This window comes from Callospermophilus lateralis, chromosome 19 (genome assembly GCF_048772815.1).
Source record: "Callospermophilus lateralis isolate mCalLat2 chromosome 19, mCalLat2.hap1, whole genome shotgun sequence".
NCBI lineage: Eukaryota > Metazoa > Chordata > Mammalia > Rodentia > Sciuridae > Callospermophilus > Callospermophilus lateralis.
The window spans coordinates 29,585,328-29,612,847 of record NC_135323.1 but is presented as its reverse complement, the minus strand read 5'-3'; the positions used below and the strand labels follow the sequence as shown (position 1 = coordinate 29,612,847).

Sequence of the window (27,520 nt, the reverse complement as noted above, 5' to 3'; positions counted from 1 at the left end):
TAGCATCTCCCAGGGTTGGGTTGATGGGGAAATAAGCGGGAAGGAGGAGGAATGTCTCAGGGTCTAGGGAAATCTAAGATATGTGGGACATTTTCCATGAAGTAGAAATGAGGACATTGGATTCTAGAAAAATGAATACATAGAGAGGGAGAGAGAAGAATTGTTTACATTTGGGGCAGCGTGCTTAAATATTTCTTCTGCAACTCACCCTTCTAGGTATAGGTTTGAAGTCATTTCTCAGCTCCTCTAAGCTCACTTCTCACCAATTTTTCCATTGTAGGCAGCATCCGGAAACACACTCTTTTTTCAGGACAACCTGGACCCAACTGGCAGCCTACTTCTCTCAATTATACAGGACCAGGACAGATACAGGTGCAGAGGATCATGGGGTCAGATCTTTGCACATGGTAGATACTCCCAAGGCACCAGGAGCAGAGGCCCTGGGTCTCTGAATGGAATAAGGTCAGATCCGGAGCCAAGTTTGGTGGCACAAGCCTGTAATCCCAGAGGCTGGGGAGGCTGAGGCAGGAGGATCTCAAGTTCAAAGCCAGCCTCAACAAAAGCCATGTGCTGAGCAACTCAGTGAGACCCTGTCTCTAAATGAAATTCAAAATAGGGCTGGGGATGTGGCTCAGTGATCAAGTGCCCCTGAGTTCAATCCCTGGTACCCACCCACTCCCAAAAGAAGGATCAGATTGGGCTTTGAAGGGCTGAGGGTTTGTCCTGTGTACTTACTCCAGGCCCATTCTCTCTCTTTCCAGTTTGCCCTGGTGGGTGTGTTTGGAAGGATCCCAGAACCAGCGGTAGCAGTGGATGCAGTCAGCCTTGCTCCCTGTGGGGGTGAGAGCAGGGCTCTGGGAGGCCCCCTGGAGTTGGGGATGGTAGGGACAGCAATGGAGAGCACTGCCCCAGTTTCTCAAACCTCCCTCTGGACCTACTAGACAGCTTTCCTCAGTGCAACTTTGAAGACAGAGCCCATCCCTTCTGTGACTGGACCCATAAACCAGAAAGTGGCGGACAGTGGTCCTGGGGAAGTAGAACTATTCTCAACAACATCACAGGCCTTGTGGGTGAGTTCTCTTATCAAGGTGAGGAGATTGAGGACCTCTCAGCTCAATGAACTGCTGAATCTGCAATTGATGGAGGACATTGGAGGTGGTGAAGAGGAGCCAGCAGTGTTTATTGGGAAACTGTTATGGGTCCAGAGCTGAAGAGACGACAGTAGACACAGTTAAGGGTTCTCATGGCTGCAGGATTACTGCAATTCCCTAAGAAAATGAGTCCTCCCACTTCATTATGTCTAAGCCTTCAAAATTGACAATCTCATATCTCAGCTGAGGCATTGATGGGTATATTTATGGTGTCTAGGTTGCAGGTTTTGTTTTTTTCCCCCATATTCTCCAGTTAGAAATCCAAAGTCAGTAGGAAACAATGCCATCATGTGAGGTGTTTGGTTACTTGCTCAGATGCCCACTTAAAAAGCCAGAAATAGCAAGTAGACTTGCTGTTGTGCGGGTGTCTCATCTTGCTGGCTCCCTTCTTTTTCCCAGGGGATCATTTTATCTACTTTGAGGTAGACAAGGTCTCCAAAGCAGGGCAGTCTGTCAAACTGACCAGCCGGCCCTTCTGTGCCCCCGGGGATATCTGCGTGCAATTTTCTTACCACATGAATGGCCCTGGAGAGGGCAGTACACTCATTCTCCTGCTGAGCAGCCCTGCTGGAAGTTCCCCTTCTTCTCTGTGGAACCGTGTTGGGCCCCAGAGCCCTAGCTGGCTCAATTCTTCCACCACCATCTCTTCAGGACACCGGCAGCCCATGCAGGTGAGAGATGGAGAGTGGACCTCGTATGTGTCTGCATGGCCTGTGGTAAGGGGATTCAGGGCTAGGTGTGGGACTGAGAAGGTGGAAAGGGAGCAGAGAAGAGATGAATGAAGGATTCAAGGACCTGGGTAGGTTGGACCGTTGGGGTGCCAACAGGTAGTGGACACACCTTACAGAGTTGTTGAGTTGCCATGGAGTCTTTTCATTTCTCTCTTCAGCTGATTTTTGAGGCCATCCGGGGTAGCAACCCCGCTTTTATTGTTGCTGTGGGTTTCATCTTGATCAGTCAAGGTTCTTGTCGAGGTAAGACAAAACCCTGGGCTCTAGGAAGGGTGCTCGGCCCTGGCATGATCACCCTGGCTCCTCTATAGGAGCTGTGTAAAATGCAAGTCCTCTTGTGCCTAGGACTCACACAGCAGATGTGGGTTTCTATGTCCTTCCCACCTCTACTGTCCCTGTACTGTCAGGATGCTTGCTTGAGCGAAGGTGTCTTTGATGCCATGAATCTCTGGAGCAGCATCCAGAACGCTTTCCCTAGTGATCCTATAGGCAAGACCTGTAGACTCGACAGGTCTTTCTCCTCCTCGTCATTTTTGTGTTTCCCATACCTGGCACAAAGCAGGTGTATGTGGGGAGTGCTGTTTGTTGAGTGTTTGTTAAGTGAGTGAAGTTGTGGGTTGGGAATGGAAAGAGAGGTGGGTCCTTTGAGCCCACCAACTCCAGCTGGCTGTGAGTGAAAAGTGGGTGATATGATTTTGACCGAATTCCAAGGATTTGTTTTTCTTTGTAGACACAACAGCAGCAGGGCTTTCTACCGCATCTCCAGGTTCACAAACTGAATCATTTGAAACCAGTGTCTCCACAGAAGCACCCACCACGACCACAGAGAAACCCACTGAAACCACTGAGGAAACCACTACCCCCACTACTACCACTACCCCCACTACTACCACTACCCCCACTACTACCACTACTACCACTACCCCCACTACTACCACTACCCCCACTACTACCACTACCCCCACTACTACCACTACCCCCTCTACTACCACTACCCTCACTACCCCTACTACCCCCACTACCCCTACTATCCCCACTACCTCCACTATCCCCACTACCCCTACCACCTCCACCACCTCTACTATCTCCACCACCTCCACCACCTCTGCCACCTCCAGTACCGTCACTGCCTCCACCATGAGACCCTTTGTCATCACCATCGAGATAACCACCCCCACAGAGCAAGTCACTGATATCACCGAGGAGATCACTACCGCTACGGAGGAACCCACTGAGGAAATCACCACTGCCACACAGGAACCCACTGAATTCGAGGAGACCACCTCAGCCACAGAGGAACCCGCTGAAACCACTGAGGAGATCACTACCACAGAGGAACCCATCGAAACCACCCCGGAGACCACTACCACCACCACAGAGGAACCCACTGAGACCACCCTGGAGACGACGACGACGACCACCACCACCACCACCACCACCACCACCACCACTACCACCACCACCACTACTACCACCACAGAGGAGCCCATCAAAACCACCCCAGAGACCACCACCACCACCACAGAGGAACCCACTGAAGCCACGGAGGAGACCACCATAGAGGAACTTCCCGAAGCCACTGAGGAGACCCCCACCCCAGTGGAGGAACTCACTGAAACCACAGAAAAGCCCTCAGCTTGTACTGAAGAATCCTGCCCTAGTACATCGGACCTGCCCGCTGGGCCAACAGTCTTGGTGAAGCCTCTACACTTTCACAAGAGCACCACTTCCCCGACTACCACCACCACCTCTATGACCACCACCACCACCACTACCACCACTACCACCACCACCACCCCCAAAACTACCAAAGGTATATGGGGACAGAACTGGGCCAAAGAGCTGAAAGTAAGAGACCGCGAGTAGGACAGAGTCGGGGGGAGGAATTCTTCCAGTGGGAAGTCAGCCTTATTATGGGAAGATGGCCCAGTCCCATCCCTCCAAAGATGACAACTTTGGAAGGAATCCTGCCCAGAGCTGGAGGGACATGGGGCAGGAGTGGGTGGAGGCAGGTGGACATGAGCTCCAGGCTTTCTTCCTATCCTCCTTATGTTTTATGGAGAGAGTTCTTATACCATATAACTCACCTTCCCACCCCACCCGCACACCTGGGTCCTCACTGCAGTTTTTTGGGTGCTGGAAATCAAACCTAGGGCTTCATACATGCCAAGCATATGCCCTACTACTGAGCTGCATCCGCAGCCCCTCACCCTTTTAAAGTCTCTAATTTAATGGTTGGAACATATATTCATAAGCTTATGCAACCAGTATTCCATTCTTTCTTTTAAAAATTTTTTGGTTGCAATGGAAATAATACCTTTATTTCATTTATTTATTCTTTTTTTTAAATATATTTTTTAGTTGTAGATGGACACAGTATCTTTATTTTTATTATTTATTTATGTGATGCTGAAGATTGATCCCAGGGCCTCACACTTGCGAGGCAAGCGCTCTACCACTGAGCCACAACCCCAGCCCCATTTGTTTATTCTTTATGTAGTGCTAAGGATCCAACCCAGGGCCTCACATGCACTGTACTACTGAGCCACAACCCCAGCCCCCAGTATTCCATCTTTATTGACATTTTTTTTTTTTAATCCCAGAAAGAAACCCCATAAGCTCCTCCCTGCTTCTTCCCAGTCCCTGATGACACTGATCTCCTTTCTGTAACCATGGATTTGCGTGACCTGGACATTTCAGACAAATGGAATCCTATGTGAGCCTTTGTATCTGTCTTTTGTCGCTGAGTACAATGTCATCAGGTCCATCCATATTGTGGCTACATATTTCTTTTGATGGAGGGACAATATGGGCCTACTTCTTAGAGGAGAACTTGAGTTTGGGGATGGGGGAGAGACAGGAAGGCCCTGGGAACAGCTCCAGAGTGAAGGTTTGATGAGCTCATGTTTTGCCTTTAGTGAAGTGCTCTCCAAATTCCCACTATGAATCCTGTGCCTGCCCTGCATCCTGTGAGAACCCCAAACCCAACTGCAATATACTCTGCCAGCCAGGCTGTGTCTGCAATCCTGGTTTTTTGTTTAATGACAACAAATGCATCAATGCCTCTTCCTGTGATTGTGTCTACGGCAAAAGTTATTATAAGGTAAGTCCACAGGGATGCTGGTTCCCCTGAGGGAGACTGATGGCGGAACACCTGGGTCCTCACTGCATTTGTGCACTGGGATGAGATGAACTTGGATCGTCCCCAGGGGTAAGCTCAAAGCTGTGGCTTCACAGTGACAGAGTCCTCCTTTCAGCATGGGTTTTGTTCTTGTTGTTTTGGTTTTGTGGTGCTGGTGATCAAACTCAGGGCCTTGCTCAAGCGATGCAAGTACTTCACAACTGACCTTTATCCCCATCCCTCAGCCTGTGGTTTTTTGATGATTCTCTCTGTTCATACCATATATCTGGGGTATGCGCCTCTTTTGGCACACTGTGATGCTAATCTGTGCTGATGAGCTAGTCACTCATGGTCCCTGGCTCCATCCCCAGCACCGAACCAGCAACAACCAAAATATGTGGGGAGATTTCTAGAATTCTCTTCTGCCAAAGAAACTTGCAAATCCTGAAATCTTGGTAAGCTCAAAAGACAGAAGTTACTAACTCTCTTTGCCTCCCTGAATTGATGGTCTGCTGGGGAGATTGGATAGAGCACAGCTCCAGAGGGAACAGGCTGTGGGCCAGAGCTGTTTGGTAGGAGTGGCGTGGGGGTCATGTTAGGTTGCCTAATAGCCATGATAAGAAAGCAGAAGGGATGAGGCTGATGGTAGAGCTCTGAGGCAGCACACACAAGGCCCTGGGTTTGAGTTCCAGCACCATGGGAGGAAAAAAAGCACAAGGAAACATTTTTTTAAATAAATTTTAAAAAAACACAAGGAAATTGGTAAAATTCATTTCAATAATCTATAGTCTTCCCTTGGAATCCAGGAGAGATTTATTCCAGAACAATCCTCCAAAATCCCAAAATCTGCCCAAGTGTCTTATATAAATGGCATAGAATTTACCAACATATACAGATCCTCCTGACTGTTTGAATCATCTCTGGGTTATTTATAATACCTGATGCAGTATAAATACTATGTGAATAGTATTGTTTTAGCAGTTGCTAGAAGGTACATGTTCAGTACAGATGCAATTTTTTAAAAAAATTACCTTTCATCCTCTGCTAGTTGAATCTGCAGGTGAATCTCTAGCTATGGAGGGCTTACTGTACTCAATTTCAAATATTATCATTTCAGTGTTTAATCAATAAAGAGTTACTAGGGCTGGGTGTGGCTTAATGGTAGGGCACATGCTTTCATGTGCAAGACCCTGATGTTGACTCCCACACTGGGGGTAAAAAAGAGACTAATTGATGAGATGGTTAACTTTAGTTTTTTTTCCTCATGCTAAATCTTCAAAATCCAGTGTATATGTTACACCTATAGCATATGTCAGTGTAGACTGGCCATGTTTCCAGAGCTTAGTAGCATGTGCCTGGTGGCCTGAGTGACGGGGCAGGTCTAGAGCCAGGCCCAGCAGAGCTTGTGCCCAGGCGGGGTTCATTCACTGAGTGACCTTGGGCAAATTTCTTTACCTCTTTAAACCTGTTTCCATATCTATAAAAGTGTGCAAAATAGGATTGTTGTAAGGATGCAATTAGATCCTGACACATGCAAATTACTTAGTAAATGTTTATTATTATTATAACAATTTATGATAAATATCATATGCAGCCTATTAATTAAGTGCATTAAGCTATTCATTAGTACCTGGTGCTGCCCCTCAGCTGCAGGTGTTCTGCCCTTTGGCGTCAGAGCTCCTACTTCCCTCTTCAGGGACTGCTTCCTCCTGTGCCCCCTTTAACCAGTCTCCTGGGGCTCCCTAAATGGGTGATAGGTCTAGGTTCAGCAACAGCCTGGGCAGAAGGATCGTTGTGACCATCAGTATCAAGGGTCTCTTCACTGTCCTGGGATGGCATAGACGCATTCAGCAAATGTCCATTATTTAGTACTTTCTACCCACCTGGTATGGAGTCACCATGAACGTGGCAAGCTCCTTGGCTGTTTTCTTTTTCTTTTTTTTTTTTAATTGGTACTAGAGATTAAACTTGGGGGCACTCAACCAGTGAGCCGCACCTCCAGTTCTATTTTGTATTTTATTTAAAGACAGGGTATCACCGAGTTGCTTAGCAAGCCTCAGCATGCTAAGGCTGGCTTTGGACTCATGATACTCCTGTCGCAGCCTCCCGAGCTGCTGGGATTATAGACATGCACCACTGCACCCAGCAGCTCCTTGTCCTTCTAATGCTCTCAGATTTAGAGGGGCACACATTGGGCCTTGGTTGACTCTTCCGCTCAGCAATTATTTATTTATTTATTTGTTTGTTTGTTTATTTATTGGTACTGGAGATTTAACCCATGGACACTTTCCCACTGAGCTACATCTCCAGCCTTTTTTGTTCGTTTTTTCATTTTGAGTCAGGGTCTCACTACATTGCTTAGGGCCTTCCTAAGTTGCTGATGCCGGCTTTGAACTTGTGATCTCCTCCAGTCTCAGCCTCCTGAGCTTCTGGGATCATAGGCATACACCACCATGCCTGGCTCAGCAAGTACTGATTGAACGAGAGTTTCTATTGTGACATGTTGGGGCCAAGATGGTGTGTAAAGACAGTCATAATCCCTGCTTGGGACACTTATAATCAATCATAAAAGAAATTTAAAAGTGCAACTGTGGGAAGTCCTTGGAAGGAAGGTCCCCAGAGATGTGAGGATGACCTTGTCAGGGGGTCTGGGCAGTCTTTCTGAGAAAGCTGTCCTTGAGCTGAACTCTATTGGTTGTAGAATAATGAATTAGAAAGACAGGGAGGGTCGACACAGTGGTCCATGCCTGTAATTCTAGCCACTTGAGGCTGGGAGGATCACAAGTTCAAGCCAGTCTCAGCAACTTAGCAGGCCCCTATCTCAAAATAAAAAATAAAAGGGCTGGGGATATAGTTCAATGGTTAAGCACCCCTGAGTTCAATCCCCAGTGCTACACACACACACACACACACACACACCACAAACACACACACACATACACACAAAAGATGGAGAAGGAGGAGAAAGATGGGAAAGGAAGAGCCTTCTAGGATGGGAGAATAGTACATGCAAATGTCCTGTGGTTGGAAAAGGGAGTGCAAACAAGTTTAGGTGTGCACGTTGGGCAGCACCCTCTTCCCTGGGTAAGGTAGAGGAGAAGGTGGAGGCTTCAAGAACTATGGCTCTGTAACTCTAGATCCCTTGCTCCCAGTTTGGGCAAGAATGGTTCAGCCCCAACTGCACAGAACGTTGCCAATGCCTTGCTGGCAGCCGTATGGAGTGCCATATCTCTGAGTGTGGATCACACACAGTGTGCCAGCTGAAGGATGGCGAGTATGGATGCCACCCCTATGGTGAGTACCTCCTTGAATGCTCTCGAAAGGAGTATGACACCAAGATCCCAAGCTGTCTTTGGAGCAGAGGAGCAGGGGTGTGTCACCAGCTGGGAGACTTGGGGTATGGGATCCAGCCTGGCTGGGCAGTGGAAGCAGCTTCCTGGGTCCTCCTTTCTCCCCTCTGTAGGCACTTCCACCTGCATGGTCTATGGTGACCCTCATTATGTCACCTTTGATGAGAGGCACATCAACTTCTCAGGCAAATGCACCTATGTCTTGACTCAGCCCTGCCGAAACTCCTCAAGTAGGTCCTGAGGGCCTGAGGTCAGAAGAGGGGGCTCTGAGGGGCACAGTGGTGGCCAGCAGGACAGGGAACAGAGGAGGGACAGGACAGGGCTGGGAGCAGAGGAGAGGAAGAGGCCATCCTGGAGCAAGGTCCTCTTAAGGTGAGGGTGGAAACCATCCCCTCCCCCTCCAGAGCCAGGAGTCTAGGGCTCAGACTTCTGGGGAAAATGTAGTCTGAGATATCAGTTGTGTCCTCAGCCAGCTCTTATTGAGGGCCCATGTGACACAGTGGCAATCACTGTTAAAGAGACTAGTGAAGGTGCACAGATAGCCTGGAGGGTGTCACTACACACAAGGGGAGATGCAGCGGTGCAGGCTGTTCTGGAGGAGGGTAGACATCCACCCCCTCCTGCTTGTGTCCTGCCTCCTCTCCTAAACTGCAGGGCCTGTGTTTTACCCACAGTGCCAGGCTTCGATCCATGACACACACTTGAGATATCATTACTGAGCTGGTGTGTAGCTCAGCAGTAGAATTGCTTGCCTAGCATGTGTGAGGCCCTAGGTCAAATCCCCAACACTGCAAAAAAAAAAAAAAAAAAAGAAAGAAAGAAAGAAAGAAAAGTTTACTGAATGAGCCCTTCTCCCACCCAGACACATTCTTCAAAGTCTTAGCCAGGAATGAGGAATGGGGACCCAGAGGACTGACCTGCCTGAGCAAGGTTCATGTGATCCTGTCTGAGACTACCATCACCCTGCTCAAGGGCAGACAAACACTGGTGAGCCCCATTCCCCCATCCACCCCTGCTGGGGCAGCTAAATGTGACCAAGACCTGCTCCTGGTCAGCCCCAGCCCAGTGGGCATTGATGGTGAGGCTCCAGGCCGCTGTGGTGGAAGAGGTTATTAGGATGCCGTGAAGGATGTTATACCTTGTGACTGTGAATACGGGAGTCTTGGGGTCTTCCTTGATCCCCCTGATCAGTCTCTCTGCCCCTTCCTCTGCCAGGTTAAGGGTCAGCGAGTCACCCTCCCAGTCAGACCTTCTAAAGGTGTCATCGTACGTCCAAGTGGGCGGTTTGTGAAAGTGAAAACAGCATTTGGTTTGCTTATAAAGTGGGACGGCCACCAGCAGCTGTTTGTGACTATGTCCAGGTGAGGGAGCATCCCCGCCAGGCAGCTGAGGCTTCTCCCGACCAGGGCTCCTCCACCCACCTCCCTCTTTTTTCCATTCCAAGCACTAGCGCGCAGTCACTTCTGTTCCTCCCAAAGGGTAGGAAGCACCTAGCTCAAGTGGTCGGTCTTCCCTTGGACAGGGAGACAGAAGGAAATGGTTTCCGCACAGTGGAATAATGGCAGGATGTACACACAATGCCTTGGGAATGTTCTAGAGGAGGAGTTGCTCACGTGCTCTGGGGCTGTCTTCTTGGCTCCCCAGATGGACAGACAAGGGAAAGACAGACTTTTTAGACCCACACATGTAGAGCGAGCCGGAGTGGTGTAGGGCCGGTAAGGTCAATCATGACCGGATGTTGGGGCTGAAGGGAGACCACACAGCTGGCTCTAGGTCTCGTGTGCCTGGTGTGCCACCCATGTCGGGAGTAGGTCCTTCTCTATCCCCTTTGAGCCTTTTCCTCAGGGCCTGCAGCTCATTATCCCCTCCACTCTAATGACGGAGGCCCCTTCACCCGATTCATGCTCTCCCCTCTCCTGGGTCCCACAGTGTGTTCTCAGGCAAACTCTGTGGTTTCTGTGGAAACTTTGACGGGGACAGCAGCAATGACAACCTGAAGCCAGATGGTGAGCCAGCTGAAGACGATGAGGATCTGGGGAACAGCTGGCAGACCGAGCAGGAGTGAGGAGACCCCACTGGGGGCCCATGGGCTGCTCTCCTTCCCCACTTTCTCACTTTGGGCCCTTTTAAAACCAACCAGAACCAGGTGTGATGGTGCACACCTGTAGTCCCGGCTACTCGGGAGGCGGGAGGATTGCTTGGATCCAGGAGTTCAAAGCCAAACTTGGCAACATAGAGAGACCCCTCTCTCTTTTTCTCCCTGGAGACTCCAGATTTTCCCACCTCCTTTGGGCACAGCCTTGCTGACAAGTGGCATAGGGCCCCAATTGGAAGTGAGCCATGGACTTTAGCATTTGACTGGGTCTCTTTTAGGTGCGAGGGTATCGAGACACGTACCCCAACTTGTGGGCGAGCCTTGCAGAGCACTATGTCAGGGTCCAAGTTCTGTGGCCAGCTTGTCAGCTCCAAAGGAGTGTTTGAGTATGGAGAAGGGCAGGCGGGGCTGCTGGGCACCAAAGTCCTCCAGGGTGGAGGCTGGGAAATGCCACTCCCTCCTCCCCTGTAACCTGGGCTCTTTCCTCAGGGAATGCCAGCTTCATGTGAAGGTCTCTTCCTTCTTTGACAACTGCATGAATGACATGTGCAACTTCCAGGGCTTCCATCTCATGCTTTGTATCCATCTTTCGTTCATGACTGCGGCCTGCCAGCACGCTGGCTATGCCGTGAAGCCCTGGAGGAAACCCCAGTTTTGCCGTGAGTTGTGACTGGAAGCCGGGGAGAGGACGCCTCCCTGCAAATGCAGAGAGGCCATTCCCATGGGCTTGGGATGCATTGAACCTCCCGCTTCCACCTGAGGTCAGGGCAATAGGCAGAGTTGGGAGCATCCCTGAGATAATCACAGTCACTTGCAAACTCAGCAGTAGCCTTGTAGCTACTGATGCTGCACAGGGCAAGTACAGGTGTGTTCACATGCCTGGCCAGGTCCTCTGATATGGGCAGATCTGAGCTAGAAGGGCACCAAGCTGCCTTACAGCTCCAGGGATGGCAGGGCTCTCTGGGAAGGTGCTTTAGAGCTGACCCAGCCCCTGGACTTAGCCTCTCCCTGCATGCCCGGGGCATGTCTACACAGCAGTATGGATGAGGCTGTTCTTTTATGGCTCAGTCTGCTTCCATGAAAGTCCAAGGTAACATCCAGGTGACCACCTCTTAGCACAGACAACTGGCCCTGTAGGCCCTAGGAGTCAGTGGGCTCCTTTTTAAAGCCTCTCAAGATTGGCGGGAGCCTTTCTAGCTGGGGACTTCCAAGCACCTTCTTCCCTTTTCTGCCTCAGTCTCACCTGTCTCCTTACTTGAGCTTCTCCCTCCACAGCCCTGATCTGTCCAGCCAATAGCAGTTACTCTTTGTGTGCTGATCCATGCCCGGACACCTGCCATTCGGGATTCTCTGATAAGACCTGCCCAGACCACTGTTTGGAGGCCTGCGAGTGTAACCCGGGCTTCATCCTCAGTGGCCTCGAGTGTGTGCCTCCATCCCAGTGTGGGTGCCTTGACACTTCAGGAACCTACTTCAAAGTGAGTGACTGGGGTGGGCCTCTCAGCCCTGGAGCCAGGGGGCGCTTGCTCCCTAGGCCAGGGTGAGAGGCCAGAGAGAGAAAGCAGGGGAACACAGGAGGGCAGGGGATTTAGGCCTGGGGTTTGGGAAATTCTGACCCTGATCCAATCTCCTTTTTGTGTGTGTGTGTGGTGCTGGGGATCAAACCCAGGACCTTGAATATGATCTGCCATTGAGCTGCACCATGGAGCCCTCCAAGTTCCCCTTTCTTTACCTCTAGTCCTTTCCACACAGGCTGGGATGACATCATGGCACGCTCTTTCCCATGATACCTCTTAAGAGTCTGAGACCCTCCTTCTGTCCCCTCCCATCATCCCTGCTGCCGCTCTCAGCTATCATTTTACCGATCATTTTGCCCAGATTTTCCATCCTCTGAAATCCTGAGTAGTTCTGTGTCTCACCTGTGCTGTTTTCAAATCTTGTCTCCTCTGGAGGGTCCCACTCTGCAGAAGGGCCTGCGTCTCTTTCTCTGCACACCTGTTTCACTCTTCTCAGAAGCATCACTGAGAACTAGGCTCTGTGCCCAGCTCTCACCAGAGGTCTGGCAATGACACCAGTCTCCAGAATAACCCTCTGCCATCTGATGTTCACCTGGCCATCCTCCATGGCCCCACTCCAGGCTGGGTCCCCAAATGCTCCCAGTACAGGTCTTGCTGTGGCCACCCACCGCCCCCTCACTTGGTGCTGAAGATCGAATCCAGCCCTTTGTGAGCACGAAGCAGGCACTCTACAACGGAACTGCACCCCGAGCCATGCTCTGACCTTTTCCCAGTTCCTTTCATACCCTGCGCTACTTCTCAGCCTCTGCCTGTTGGGACCCTTCCCCTCCCTTGAGGTCCTGTTGAAATGCTCCCTCCTCCTTGAAGCCTTTCTGATAAGCAGAGTCAGGAAACTTCTCTCAGAATTCCCATTATCAGGTGCTTATTGCTGGTGTCCATGGTGAGAAGTGATCTTTGGATGTCCTGGTGGTTCCACTTGGACGCACATTGGAGATGTGTATCCAAGAGTTGACTTACATTTATTGGTCCCCTGTTGGATTGTGAGTTCTGTCGGGACAGAGACATTTTCCATCTGGTTCATTACTGAATTCCTGACACCTTCCACGATACACAGACAGCTCAGCTGAAATAGTGAGCAAATAAATGATCAAGCGATTCCATCCCTGAGCCAACACCAGAGTTTTACAGCTAAGCATAAAACTTTTGAAAGACCAAATGCCCCGTGAGCAGGCCAGCCCTTGGAGCGGCAGTGGGCTCTTGTGTTGGACCTGGGAAAAGCTGCTTTCTTTTCTTTCCAGCTAGGGGAACAGTGGTACAAACCAGGCTGCAAGGAGTTCTGTGTCTGTGAAAAGAACAGCAAAATTCACTGCCAGCCCTGGAAATGTAAGGCCCAGGAGGCCTGTATGCTGCAAGATGGCACCTATGGCTGCCGTGCCCGAGGTGAGAGGTCAGGAGAGCAGGTGAGCAGGGGGCCTCAAGCAAGGGGAATATCCTGCCCAAATCTGCTTCCCCAGAGAGCTGGGACCCCAGGGGCTGTGAATTAGTCAGCTTGAAATTACTGTAACATATACCCCTGAGATAAATAAGCTTAGTCCCTAGGGACTAAACCTCCCAAACTGTGAGCCAAAAAAACCCTTTGGCTCATTGGCTTCTAGGCCTGTGGTGAGGCAGCTAGTCACAGTGGGGAGTATGTGACTGAACACAGCACTGCTTCCCTCAGGGCTGGGAGAAGAGGAAAAGAAAATGAAGACACCAGGGTCCCTCAAATCCCCTGCAAGAGCATCCCCCAATAACCTAAAACCTCCCACTAGGCTCCACCTCTTAACATTTATACCACCTCCCAAGAGCACCAAGTCAAAGACCAAGTCTGTAACATGGGCCTTTGGGGAATATTCCAGATGGAAACCATCCCAGGCTGGGAGGCGGTTTCCTAGGTCAGGAGCAGTATCTTCCCAGGTTCAGAGTGGAGTTGGGGAGGGTTGTCTCCCTCCTTGGCATCCAAGCCAAGCCAACTTTATCTCCTAGAGAAACGCCAAGTTCAAGGATAGGCTGTAGGTACCATACCAATGTGGGCTCACCAAGGTGGCAGCCCTGGATCAGGGCTTCCTGAGCACGGTGCAACAAGACTCCAAGCCCTGTCATCTCTTCCCAGGGGCGGCCACCTGCAGTGCCTCGGGCGACCCCCATTACTTGACCTTTGATGGAGCTCTGCACAACTTCATGGGCACCTGTGCCTACGTCATGGTCCGCCCTTGCAAGGTCAGTTCCCGAGAGAACAACTTTCTTGTCACCACCACCAACGAGATCCGCGATGGGAACTTGGAGCTCTCCTACATCAAGTCTGTCAACGTGCAGATCTTTAACCTCAGAATCTCGTTGATTAAAGGTCGAAGGGTCATGGTGAGTACCACTTCTTCCTCCCAGGCCCTCCCGAACCCAGCCCACTGGTCCCTCTTCTCCTGAGCCCTGGGGGTACCAGGCAGCCCCCTCCTCCTTGGACTCCCTCCACTCTCCCTGAAACATCCGTCGCTCTTTCCTGCTCCCAAGATTTTGCCTTCCTTTGATCTTAGTCCCCAGTTCCCGACTCCTCTACTGCATCCCCCACCTCTGCAGGTGAATGGCTTTCGGATATCCCTTCCCATGTGGCCTCTGGCAGGCCAGGTGATCGTTAGGCTCAGTGGCTCTTTTATTTTGCTCTACACGAACTTTGGGCTTCAGGTTCGCTATGATGGGAAGCACCTGGTGGAGGTGACAGTACCCTCCTCCTATGCTGGCCAGCTCTGTGGGCTGTGTGGTGAGCTCCCTGGGAAACTGTGGGGAAAGCTGGGACAGGGTTGGGCTCTGCAGTGAGGTCTTGGCCTCCCCACACATCTCCATTAGATGTCCTGAGTGTTGGTCAATCGACGAATCCCTTGAGGACACTGGGCCACAAGAAGGAATAAGTCTAGATGTTGGGGGAGGACTTCCCACGTGGACTTGCAAAAGGGGTCATTGAGCATGGGTGAAATCAGCTGGTGTTCGCAAGCTGGAGATGGGGAAGAAAGGGTTAACTTTGATGTGCAGAGTGGGCAAAAAGTGAGGGGGCCCCCTTCTGGTTGGGAAAGTGGTGGCCTGGCTGGGGGTAAGCCTGTGCCTCTGTTGCCTCCGCTAACTGCCTCTTCCTTCAGGGAACTACAACAACAACAGCCTAGATGACAACCTACGCCCAGATAAGAAGCCCATAGGCAGCTCAGTGTATCTGGGGGCCTCCTGGAAGCACTCAGATGACTCAGAACCCGGGTGAGCATGGGGCAGGGGGCAGGGGTGCTGATACTGGGGGAAAACCTCAGAAGGCCTCCTGGAGGCCTTTGTCCCCTGGGTATCCCTGTTCCCTCTGTGCTGTCCTGCCTGCCCTGACACCGCTCCATTTCCCCTCTTAGGAAGTCCTCCTGGCCAGCTTGCCTTATTCCTTCCTGCTGTAGCTCTTGGCCTTCTTGAGGGTGCCATGTAATTCTCTTCTCCTGAGCCTCTTCCTGTTTCTCACTCACATGCGCTTCAGTTTGGAGGACATTTTCTCAGTCCTGAGTGTCTGTCCTTTCCTCCCTTTATTCAGCTGCTTCCTGAGGGGTGGCATATCCTCCAACTGCCAATACAACAGCACGTCGGACAGCTGGAATAAGAGCTGTGCCATCTTGTTGGACCCTCAGGGTAAGACACACCCCTGCTGGCCCTTTGCCCTCCTCTCCACCCCAGGGGCTGGACACCGAGGAGGAAGACTATAAAGCAAGAAACCAGAATAAGATCAGAAACACTGGAGTCTGGAAGCACAGGTGGCCTGGCCAGCATCACCCCCTTGGGAGCCAGGGCTGACCAGGCCCCTTCTGTGTTTTAGCCAGTATTTCCCAATAAACCCAGGTTTTGATGGATAGGAATGTCCACTGAGCCCCACAGAAGATGCAGGTCCTGCTCGTTCCCCAAGCTCACCCTCTGCTCTCCCCACCTTGTGTCTTTCTCCAGGGCCCTTCTCCATGTGCCACGACGTGGTGTCCCCGCAGGCCAGCTTCTACAGTTGTGTGTATGGCCAGTGTGGGACCAAGGGCAGCACTGTGGCCCTGTGCCACTCCCTGCAGGCCTATGCATCCCTTTGTGCCCTGGCTGGCCATGCCCTTGCCTGGCGCAACAGCAGCTTCTGCCGTGAGTGATCTTACCACCTGCTCCCACAGCCCCCACACCCTGGTCTCCCTCTCCCCCATAGTCTGCCTTTCGACCTGCGCAGAGCACTCCCGCCCACCTGGAGCCTTCCTCTGTGGTCCACTCCACCTCTCCAGCCCAGCACCGGAGCCTCCTGCATCTGATTCTCTTCTCATGAAAAATTTCTGCCTTGCCAAGTGTGGTGGCACACACCTGTAATCCCAGTGGCTCTAGAGGCTTGAGGCAGGAGGAACACCAAATTCAAAGCCAGCCTCAGCAACTTAATGAGGCCCTAAGCAACTCAGTGAAACCCTGTTTCTAAATAAAAATGTAAAAAAAGAGCTGGGGATGTGGCTAAGTGGTTAAGCACCCCTGGGTTCAATCCCTGGTACCAAAAAAAAAGAAAAAAAGAAATTATCCAGTGGAAACAGCCTCCTTCCTTTTACACTGGTCCAGCTCTCTTCCCTTTCTCCCCCCCCCTTCCTCCTCCCTTCTTATGGTACTGGGGATTGAATTCAGGGCCTCCTACAGGCTAGGTGAGTTCTCTACCACTCAGCTACACCCCCAGCCTTTTTCATTTTATTTTGAAACAGGGTCTCACTGAATTGCCCAGGCTGGCCTTGAACTTGTGATCTTCCTGCCTCAGCCTTCCCAGTAGCTGGGATTACAAGGCTCTGTTCCCTTTCTTTCTTTCTTTCTTTCAGAAAAGTTCTTAAAAAAAAAAAAAAATTGAAGCCAGCCATACACGTGGTGTGCAGGCCTGAAATCCCAGTAGCTCTGGAAGCTGAGGCAGGAGGATCTCAAGTTCAAAGCCAGCCCTCAGCAAAAGAAAAGTTGCTGAGCAACTCAGTGAGACCCTGTCTCTAAATAAAATACAAAATAGGGCTGGGGATGGGGCTCAGTGGTTGAGTGCCCCTGAGTTCAATCTCTGGTACCCCCCACAAAAAAAAATTATGAGAAAACGTACATAACATAAAATTTACTATTTTGGCCTTTTTTGTTTTTTCTTTTGTGTTGCTGAGAATAGAACCCAGGGCTTATTGCATGCTGGGCAGGCACTCTACCACTGAGCCACACCCTCAGCCTCATTGTAACACTTTTGAAGTGGTGGGCAGCCATTTCCAGAGCTGGTTCTCCCCAACTGAAATTCAGACCACACTAAACAGTCTTTTCTTACCCCTGGCAACCACAATTCTGCTTCCTGTCTCTATGAATTGAGCTCCTTTAGGATCTCCACATCGAAGGAATCATGCAGTGGGTGTCTTGGTACCTGGCTTATTTCTCTCCTGTGGATAGACCACTTGGCTTGTGGGTCTGTGTATCTGTCAACAGATAGTCCCCAGGGACTCCCAGTGCTCCAAGGCTGGGAGCTGTAAATGCCACTCTTTTCCTAACACTCATGTCCTTCGTAGCTATGCGGTGTCCTTCTGGCAGTCACTATAACTACTGTACCAGCCCCTGCCCAGCCACCTGCCTTAGCCTGAGGATCCCCATGAAGTGCCCTTCTATGCCCTGTGTGGAGGGTTGTGAGTGCCATGGAGACTTCATCCTGAGTGGGACGTCCTGTGTGCCTCTCAGCCTGTGTGGCTGCACTGACTCAAAGGGCTTCTACCACACGGTGAGAGGCCAATCCTGCCCGTTTCCACAAAGCAGGGGGTGGGGTGGCCCAGAAAAAGCTCAGGACAGGTGGCAAGCAAAGGCAGAAAGTGTCCCAGGGGTGGGGTGCACTCCCCTACCTCCAGCTTCCAAATTTCTGCTGGCTGTGCCAACCCCCATGCCCCACAGTTGGGGGAGAGCTGGTACCTGGAGAACACCTGCACCACCCTCTGCACCTGCTCCGTCCAAAACAACATTACCTGCCAGAAGACCACCTGCAAGTCCGAGCAGACCTGCAGAGCCCTGGATGGGCTGTTTCGCTGCAGGGCCTCAGGTAGGAGGGCAGCGTGATACCTAGAGCAGTTTCCCCACTTCCCCCACATTCTCCCTACCTGCCCCTGTAGCATTCAGGTTCATATTCACAGCTCAGCTCTACCAAATAGTTCTTGGCTCTTCTGAGGATAGATGGTCTTCCACTGCCTGGAAGGGCATCTCGGGCTTCAGTTCCCTGCATTCTGATATAGCAACAGAAAACAGGTAACCTGTTACCCATTTTCTATTGTTATGTCAGAATGCAGGAGACTGGATAATTTATAAAGAAAAGAAATGTCTTATTTCCTGCCTTTCCTTCTTTTGGTGCTGGGGATGGAATGCAGGGTCTTGACCATGCTAGCCAAGAGCTCTACCACTGAGCTACATCCCACCCAGGAAATGCACTTCTTATTTTGGAGTCTGGGAAGTCCAAATTTGAAGGGTTGCATCTGGAGAGGGCCTTCTTGCTGGTGGGGACTCTGCAGCATCTCAGGGTAGCATCAAGCACCACCTCCAAATACCACTAGCATATGACTTTGGAAGTTAAGTTTCCAATGCATGAATTCTGGGGAACAAACATTCTAACAAAGCAACTATGTTTCTCCTGCAGCAGCCGTGAACTTGGGTTGCATATAATAAATCCCTTCCCGGTAGAATTACACTCCCCTCTACCTCTAAGAGTCATACCAGTCTGAGGCCTTGGGCCATGATTTTTTTCTTGAACAAAGTCCTCCTTCCTTCTTGGGGCTCCCTGGCCTTCCCAGGCAGGAAGAGTACAGGATCATTTCCCTTGGGACAGTGTTCTTATCAGAGATGGGGTGATGTCTCAACCACCTCTCTTTCCCTCCAGATGTGGGCGTGTGCCGGGTCTCAGGGGGTTCCCAGTTTGTGAGCTTTGATGGCGTTAGCCATAAAGCCATTGTGGACGTCTGCACTCAAGTCTTAGTCAAAGTGTGCCACCCCAACATGAACCTACCTTTCTTCAAGATCAGTGCCAAGAGTTATAACCAACAAGACAGTACCAGTCCCATCTCCCTCCCTGAGCTCTACATCAACATCTTCAATTCTAAGATCATCCTGAAAAAGAAACACCAAGTGCTGGTGAGCTGGGCACGATGACATGACCCAGAAGGAGGAGCGAGCTCTGGGGAGGGGACTCTGGTCCTTCCTCCCACTCACAGGTGCCACCCTCCTCTTCAGATCAATGATGCAACAGTCACACTTCCTGCCACATCCCAGATCCCTGGGGTCAGCATCACTTCTAGTGGCACCAACACCCTCGTCGATGTTGATAATGGACTACAAGTCCGTTTTGATGGCAACCAGTTCTTAGAGATCAAAGTCCCTGTAGCCTATTATGACAAGGTGAGGGTATGGCCTGACCTTGTTGGTGGGGAGCGGGGGAGCAACATCCCCATCCCCCACGAGAGATCAGTGGCCAGTAGGAGGAGGACTGCCCACTGCACCTCTCTGTGGTTTTCTGGGCAGGATGCTCCAGAGAAAACTCCCCTTAAGCTTCCCCTGCACTGAAAAGCCCTCTGCCCGCCCAGGTGTGTGGTGTGTGTGGCAACTTCAATGGTGAGGTGGACGACGAGCACATGATGCCCAGTGAAGAGTTTGCCCAGAACAACTCTGAGTTCATGAACAGCTGGAAGGACAAAGGCATTGAGCAAACGTAATTGTTCCCTAAGACCATTTTCAGAAAATGGTCTTAACCAGACCCTGCAAGGCCAGCCTGGGATAGGGAGACCAGAATGTTCCTTCATGTGTGTGATTTGTGTGTGTGGGGGGTGCCTGCTGAGTCTCACGGGCTGCCAGAACCTATTTGGGGAAATGCAGAAATGTTCCCTTAGAAAGCTGGGAGGCAGGCTGGGGATGTGGCGCATGCGTGCGGCCCGAGTTCGATCCTCAGCACCATATACAAACAAAGATGTTGTGTCTGCCGATAACTAAAAAATAAATATTAAAAAATTTCTCACTCTCTCTGTGTTGTGTCTCTCTCTCTCTCTCTCAAAAAAAAATATATCATTTCTACAGAACTAACGCTCTTTAAAAAAAAAAAAAGAAAGAAAGAAAGAAAGCTGGGAGGCTTGGGAGTCCCAGAGACTCTCTCAGGTGCATTGGGAGTGCCAGATCATCATCTTCACAGAGAGGGTAGTGGTTGCCCCTCTGTTGATCCATTTTTTTCCCTTCCCAGGTGCCAGAAGCCCTCAGAGCAACCTCAGAACAAAGTAGAAAGTCAAGGCAACAAGGAGGAACCCAAAAGGGAAAGCCAGGGCCACAAGGAGGAACACAGGACGGAAAGCCAGAGCCACCAGGAGGAACACAGGTCGGAAAGCAAGGGCCACAAGGAGGGCCACAAGGAGGAACACAGAACGGAAAGCCAGAGCCACCAGGAGGAACACAGGCCGGAAAGCGAGGGCCACAAGGAGGGCCACAAGGAGGAACACAGGATGGAAAGCGAGGGCCACAAGGAGGGCCACAAGGAGGAACACAGGATGGAAAGCGAGGGCCACAAGGAGGAACACAAGGAGGAACACAGGTCGGAAAGCGAGGGCCACAAGGAGGGCCACAGGACGGAAAGTGAGGGCCAAAAGGAAGAATCCAAGGGCAAAGTGAAAGCCCTTTGCAAGCAAGTCGACTTCCAAACAGCCCAGAGAAATTGCCAGGCAGCCCTTGAGGCCACTGCCTGGGCCCAGTGTGCTGCCCGCGTGGACATCCAGCCCTACCTGCAGCTCTGTAGGGACAAGTTCTGTGACTCTGGAATCCTGACGGGAGCCCTCTGCCTGGTTTTCCAGGACTTTGGGGCCGCCTGCAAGACCCAGGGGCTCAAGCCCCCCATCTGGAGGAACAGCAGCTTTTGCCGTAAGTATCCCCTTCTGTCACCCCTAGTCTGCTCCCACACCCTGTTTCTCCCTTCCTGTTCCTTAGAGCTCCCTCATGCTCCCTCTGATTGCTCCTGACCTACTTCTGAACTTATCATCTCTGACAAGGACTGGTTACAGTCCCTTCCCAACCAGAGCCCCTCGTATCAGAGCAGCTGCTTTTCGGCTCCTTTACTGATGCCATTTTCCCAAGCAAAGGAAGTGTGACTACTCTCCTCCTGCAGGGTTAAGTCCAAGCATGGCACAGTGGTGTCCGAGACCACCATCCTGGCCTCTCCCTTCCCACACAGGCCTGTGTTTTCACACACTCAGGCTGGGCATCTTCTGTAGCTCTTTAAAAACAGTAATTATAACTGAGCTTATTCACATAGCATGATATTCAACACTTTTAAAGTGTTCTTTTAGTATCTTTGTAAAATTGTACAACCATCACCACTATCTAAAAGAAGAACCCTCTAAAATGTAAAGCAGCAATTCATCACTTTTTTTAGTAAGTACAGTAATTCTCTGGTATGCACAGCAGATGGATTGGTTTCAGGACCCCTCTGAATACCAAAATCTGAGGATGCTTCAGTTCCTTTATATAAAATAGCATAGTATTTGTGTATAACCTGCACACATCCTCCCATATATTTTTTGTTGTTTGTTTATGTTTTTATGGTGCTGGAGATTGAACCCAGGGCACTTTACCACTGACCTACATCCCCAGCCCTTTTTGGTTTTTGGGGTTTTTTTGTGTTTTTTATATTTATTTATTTATTTAAATTGTAGTTGGATACAGTACCTTTATTTCACTTATTTATTTTTATGTGGTGCTGAGGATTGAATCCAGGGTCTCACACGGGCAAGGTGAGTGCTCTACTGCTGAGCCACAACCCCAGCCCCCTTTTTGGGTTTGAAACAGGGTCTCAATAAGTGATTAGCCTAGCATTGAACTTGTGATCCTCCTACCTCAACCTCCCAAATCACTGGGATTACAGGGTGTACCACTATTCCAGGCAACACACACACACACACACACACACACACACACACACACCCCTTTAAAGTATTAGGCATGGTGGTACATACCAGTAGTCCAAGCACTTGAGACACGGGCAGGAGGAACCCTTGAGCCCATGAGTTTTGAGTCCAGCCTGGACAACATAGTAAGATCCTGTTTCAAAAATGAACAAACAAAAAAAAGATACCCAGAGAGAAGTCTCACCACTTCCTGACCCTGTGGGATCAGTTCACATCTCAGTATTTTTCCAAAGACCTTTTACTGTATAAACAAATTCAAATTAGTATACCTCATTTTCTCCTTTTGTCTTATAAATAGTACCATACTAGATGCAGTAATTTGTACTTTATTTATTAATTCTTTTTTTAAAAAAAAATATTTATTTTTTAGTTTTTCGGTGGACACAACATCTTTATTTGTATGTGGTGCTGAGGATTGAACCCGGGCCACACGCATGCCAGGCGAGCGCGCTACCGCTTGAGCCACATCCTCAGTCCATGTACTTTATTTTTGATAATCTAGAGATCTTTCCGTGTCATGTATGTAAAGAGCTTCCTCATTACCTTCTACAGCTGCATAATAGTCTATTATTATATAGGTATTTCTTTTTTCCTTCTTGTTTTCTTTTTTTTTTTTTTTGGTACTGAGGATTGAACCCAGGGGTGCTTTACTACTGATCTATATTCCAAGTCCTTTTTCTTTTTTTTTTTTTATCTTGAGACAGTGTCTTACTAAATTGCTGAGGCTGGTCTCGAACTTGCAATCATTCTCCCTCAGCCTCACAAGTCACTTGGATTACAGGTCTACGCCATTGCACCTATCATATAGTATTTTCTTTTTGCAGTCCTGGGGATGGAACCCAGTACCTCATACTTGCTCGGCAAGCTCTATACCACTGAGCCACACCCTCAGCCCTATCCTAATTTATCACAATTTATCTAATTGCTCTTCTTTGAGGGACTTTCTGGTTGTTTCCACCTTTTTGCTTTTGCAATCAGTGTTGCAGGGGAATAACACACGTATGGTGTTCTATGTATGTGACTCTATGTGTAAGAAAAATTCCTGGAACTCGAATTGTTGGGACCAGAACTGTATGCATTTGTACTTTGGAGAGGTGTTGCCAAATGGCCCTCCCAAGGAGTTGAAAAATTTACATTTCCACAAGCAATATACGAGAGTGCCTGTCTCCACTCCCTTTATCCTCACCAAGCCAGTATGCCACCAACCTTTTGGATTCTTGACAATCTAATATGTGAAAAATAATGAACCTTAACTTGCATTTTTCTTATTGTGAGCGAGACTGTACATTCTTTCATATATTTAAGAACCAATTGAATTTCCCTTCCTATAAGCTCTCTGATCTTGTTCATTCCAATTTTTCCACTAAGTTGTTGGTCTTTATCAAACTATTTTAGAGAAGTCCTTTATCTATTATGGAAAGTAGCCCTTTATTAGTGCTCCAAGTTACACAAATTTTTTTTCCAGTTCCTTTTTAAAAAATCTTTTTTACTTTTTTTGCCATGCAGAAGAAAAAATATTTTTATGGATTTGAAGTTTTTTTTTTTTCTTTCTTGTGGTGCTAGGGATTGAATCCAGGATCTTGCACATGCTAGAGGAGCACTTTACCATGAAGCTACATCCCCAACCCTAAAAAATATTAATCCCTGTTTCATGGTTTCTGTGTCTGAGACCATAGTTACAGATGCTGTCCCCACCAAAGTTAGATTTTTAAAATTTTTTTGGCTCATGCTGTGCTCTAGGATTTTTATGGTTTCTTTTTTATGTTTAAATTTTTGACCCATTAGGAATTAGCCTGGCATGTAGAATGAGATATGAATCAACTTTGTTTAATTTTTTCCAGAAGGCTAACAAGTTGTTTCTGCACTATTAAATAACTAGACTAGCTTTCCCTGCCAACTGAGATGCTACAATTTATCAAATACTAAATTTTCATATATGCTTGGCTCTGTATCTGGTTTTTAAATTTTTAAATTTTATTCATTAATTTTGCTACTGGGGATAGAACACAGGTGTGCCACATCCCCAGCCCTTTTTATTTTTATTTTTTTTATGTTGAGACAGGGTCTAGTTAAGCTGCTTAGGGCCTCACTAAGTTGCTGAGGCTGGTTTTAAACTTGTAATCAGTTTCCCAAGTCACTGGGATTACAGTGTGCATCATCATGCCTAGTTGTATATTTTATCTCTTGCTTCAAAGGTTCATCTGTATCTTCATGTACCAGTAACATGCTGTGATCATTGGGAATCTAAAATGTGTTTTAATTTTGGGTAGGGACCTTCACTAATCACTGCTATTTATTTTATTTTATTTTGTTTTATTTTTTTTTAATTTTTTTTAGAGAGAGAGAGAGAGAGAGAGAATTTTAATATTTATTTTTTTAGTTTTCAGCGGACACAACATCTTTGTTTGTATGTGGTGCTGAGGATTGAACCTGGGCCACATGCATGCCAGGCGAGCACGCTACCACTTGAGCCACATCCCACCCCAAATCACTGCTATTTAAAAGTTGTCCTGGTACAGGGCACAGAGGTGCACTCCTGTAATCCTAGGGACTCGGTAGGCAGAGATGGGAAGATCACAGGTTTAAGGTCAACCTAGGCAATGTGTTGAGGCCCTAAGCAACTTAGTGAGACCCTGTCTTAAAAAAAATAAAAAGACTGGGATGTGACTCAGTAGTAAAGCATACCTGGGTTCAATCCCCATGATCCTCACACACACAAAAAAAAAAAAAAAAAAAAGGAAAAGAAAAAAAAAGTTTTCCTGGCCTTTCTAGTTTGCTTATTTTTTTTTTTTTTTCAGTTTGCTTGTATCTTTATCTCAGTTTTAAAACCACTTTGTCTACACAAACGTACACACACACAACCTGGTTGGTCTTTTTTATTGGGGTCACATTAAATTTATAAATTCACTGGGGGAGAAATGACATCTGCATGTTGCTGGCTCTTCCTGTCCATGAACATGGTATACATTTCCCTTTGTTCACACTTTCTTCTAGAGTTCTTTCTTGAGCTCCCCTGACAGAGTTGATACCTCCTTGCTCTGTGCCACCAATATGCCTGGTACACATCTGCTAGTCACATACATACCATGCACATCAAGGTTGTGCTGCTATTGCGGGGGACTTCAGTCTCCCACACAGACTCCAGAGAGCCATTCTTTGACTTTAATGGTGCTGGGCATAGAACCCAGGCCCTTGCACAGCCTGGAGGAGTGCTTCTAACTTTTTTTTCCCTCAGGTCCTGGCACACACTCAGTAAATGTTTGATGAATGAATAAGGAGAGAAACCCCAAGCCTTGTTGGTCATTACCCCTAGCCTGGTTTCTAGAGGCCCTGACCTCTTAGACAACCTCTGGTCCCTTCCACTTACCCAAGTTTCTTTTCCACCCTACAGCTCTGGAATGCCCGGCCCATTCCAGCTACAGTAACTGCCTTCCCTCCTGCCCATCTTCCTGTTTGAACCCGGATGGCCACTGCAAGAATAGCAGAGGCTCTTCCAGCTGCGCTGAAGGTTGCCTCTGTCAGTCCGGCTATGTGCTGAATGGGGACAAGTGTATGCCCCAAAGTAGTTGTAGCTGCAAGGACGCCCAGGGTGGCACCATCCCTGTGAGTGGGCAGAGGAAATGGGAGTGTGTGGGGGGGTCACAAACCTTGAGGATTGTACTTTTTCTTTCCTCAGCCTCTCAGCCTGGGGCACCCTTGTCTCTGTGGCTGGCCCTGGAGTGTGAAGGCAGGTGGAACATGGTTTGGGTTTGGGAGGTGAGGAATCCATACAACTGGGCACAGAAGTTTATAGCAGAAAGAGCATGGCCTTTGTGTGGGATGATCTGTGTTTGAATCCTGTTTAGACCCCTGATGAGTCAGATGACCTCTGATGCCTCAGTTTTCTCTTCTGTAAAATGGGTCCTGAAGAGCATATGTAAGACACCAAGAACAATGCCTGTGGGGAGGATATAGGGACATAAAGATCCAAATGACACTGTAACTGCTTCTCCCCAGGGTTAATGCATTGGTTCCTGTATATCCATGAGAACAATTGATCCAGGACTCCCAACGATACCAAAATCTGTGGACATTCAAGTCCCTTTCATAAAATAGCATGGTATTTGCATAGAACATTTGCACATCTTTCTTGTAGAGTTTACATCATCTCTAGACAACATGTAATAGCTAGTATATATAATGTTAATGTCATGTAAATATTGTCATGCTGTATTCTTTAGGGAATAATGACAAATTTGGCGCAAATGCAATTTTTTTTTTCAAATATTTCTATCCAAGTCTGGTTGGATCCAACCCACAGATACAGAGGCTGACTGTGAGCTCTTGAGACAGTGGGCTTAGACTGAAGGAATGAGAGGAGGAGAACTCACCCTTCTCTCCTCCCTTTCTTTCTTTTCTGGTGGTTTCTACAGATAGGCAAGACCTGGATCTCCACGGGCTGTACGCAGACTTGTTCCTGCGTAGGAGGAAGCATTCGGTGCAAGACCTTCCGCTGTCCCGCTCAGTCTCACTGCCAGCACAAGGAAGGAATCAACAATTGCGTCCCTGACAGTAGGGAGCTGCTAGGGAAGGGGGAAAGGGGTGCACCTGGGACCCAGGAGGAGTGAGGGGCCAAGCAGGAACTTAGCCTGGAGAAGGTGCCAAGCACGGTAGTCATGGGGTGGGCAGTGGGATCAGGAGGCCTGGCTTCTGCCAACTCTGGTCACAGGCAAGTTATAGATCCTCTCAGGACCCCCTACCTTAAGGTCAAAAAGAGAGAGGAGGGTGAGAAGATCCAGATGAAGGTTGCAATGGGGCTAGAGAGGGAAGAAGTTGAAGGTCAAGTATCCAGGGAGCCCAGGGCCCAAGAGAGAGGTGACAGGAGGTGCCATGGTAGGAGGGATTCCCAGGACTCATATCTGGGCAGGGTCCCTTTTCAGTGTTTGCCTTTCTTGGCAGAATCGGATCAATGCTCCGTCTATGGGGACCCCCATTACCGCACATTTGATAGGTTCAGCTACCTCTTCCAGGGTCGCATGACCTACATCCTGGTAAAAACAGTGGACAAGCTCCCTGAAGGGCTGGAGAAGCTGGTTGTGGAGGGACGTAACAAGGTGTATTCCTCGGCCCCGGGCCTGATCTTCTTGCATGAAGTGATCACCTTCGTCTATGGCTATAAAGTCCAGTTCCAGGCTGGACTGACGCTTCTGGTTAGTAGGAGTCAGACTGAGACCACCTAAAGCTGATGAAGCAGGCGCCCTGCTTCTGGGAGGTTCCTGGATGATTGAACCACTGAATGACGTACAGAGAGAGGGAGAATATGGGCAAAGCCAGGCACAGGCCAGAGCAGCAGAGGACCAGCTTGCTCCAACATGCCCCGCAGTGCCTGTCCACCTTTCCTCCCCCACAGGTCAACAACCAGAAGATGGCCTACCCCTACAGTCCCAATGAGCGCCTGCAGGTCACCATGCAGGGCCAGCGGCTCTTTCTGATCACTGACTTTGAGCTGGTTGTCAGCTTGGGTGGTGGTGCAAGGATCAACGCAGGTACCAGAGAGGGGGACAGAGAGCGGAGGGCACAGTTCTGGGGT

At 49.2% G+C, this 27,520-nt stretch overlaps 1 protein-coding gene across 1 annotated transcript in view; it reads left to right on the top strand.

Moving 5' to 3' along the window:
* The window catches only part of Zan (zonadhesin), a 36,221-nt gene that overhangs the window by 5,104 nt on the left and 3,597 nt on the right, over positions 1–27,520 (top strand). Inside the window, 31 exon segments of the mRNA XM_077105996.1 lie at positions 281–372; positions 762–840; positions 1,551–1,822; positions 2,041–2,125; positions 2,649–2,999; positions 3,363–3,542; positions 4,801–4,985; positions 8,156–8,297; positions 8,467–8,583; positions 9,216–9,340; positions 9,569–9,714; positions 10,283–10,414; positions 10,727–10,834; positions 10,938–11,107; positions 11,724–11,926; positions 13,264–13,405; positions 14,118–14,365; positions 14,579–14,759; positions 15,133–15,244; positions 15,558–15,652; positions 15,962–16,138; positions 17,548–17,753; positions 17,921–18,065; positions 18,894–19,144; positions 19,244–19,408; positions 19,594–19,718; positions 20,241–20,908; positions 25,343–25,554; positions 26,364–26,502; positions 26,890–27,140; positions 27,341–27,476. Coding sequence (XP_076962111.1) covers positions 281–372; positions 762–840; positions 1,551–1,822; positions 2,041–2,125; positions 2,649–2,999; positions 3,363–3,542; positions 4,801–4,985; positions 8,156–8,297; positions 8,467–8,583; positions 9,216–9,340; positions 9,569–9,714; positions 10,283–10,414; positions 10,727–10,834; positions 10,938–11,107; positions 11,724–11,926; positions 13,264–13,405; positions 14,118–14,365; positions 14,579–14,759; positions 15,133–15,244; positions 15,558–15,652; positions 15,962–16,138; positions 17,548–17,753; positions 17,921–18,065; positions 18,894–19,144; positions 19,244–19,408; positions 19,594–19,718; positions 20,241–20,908; positions 25,343–25,554; positions 26,364–26,502; positions 26,890–27,140; positions 27,341–27,476 — 5,640 coding nt within the window.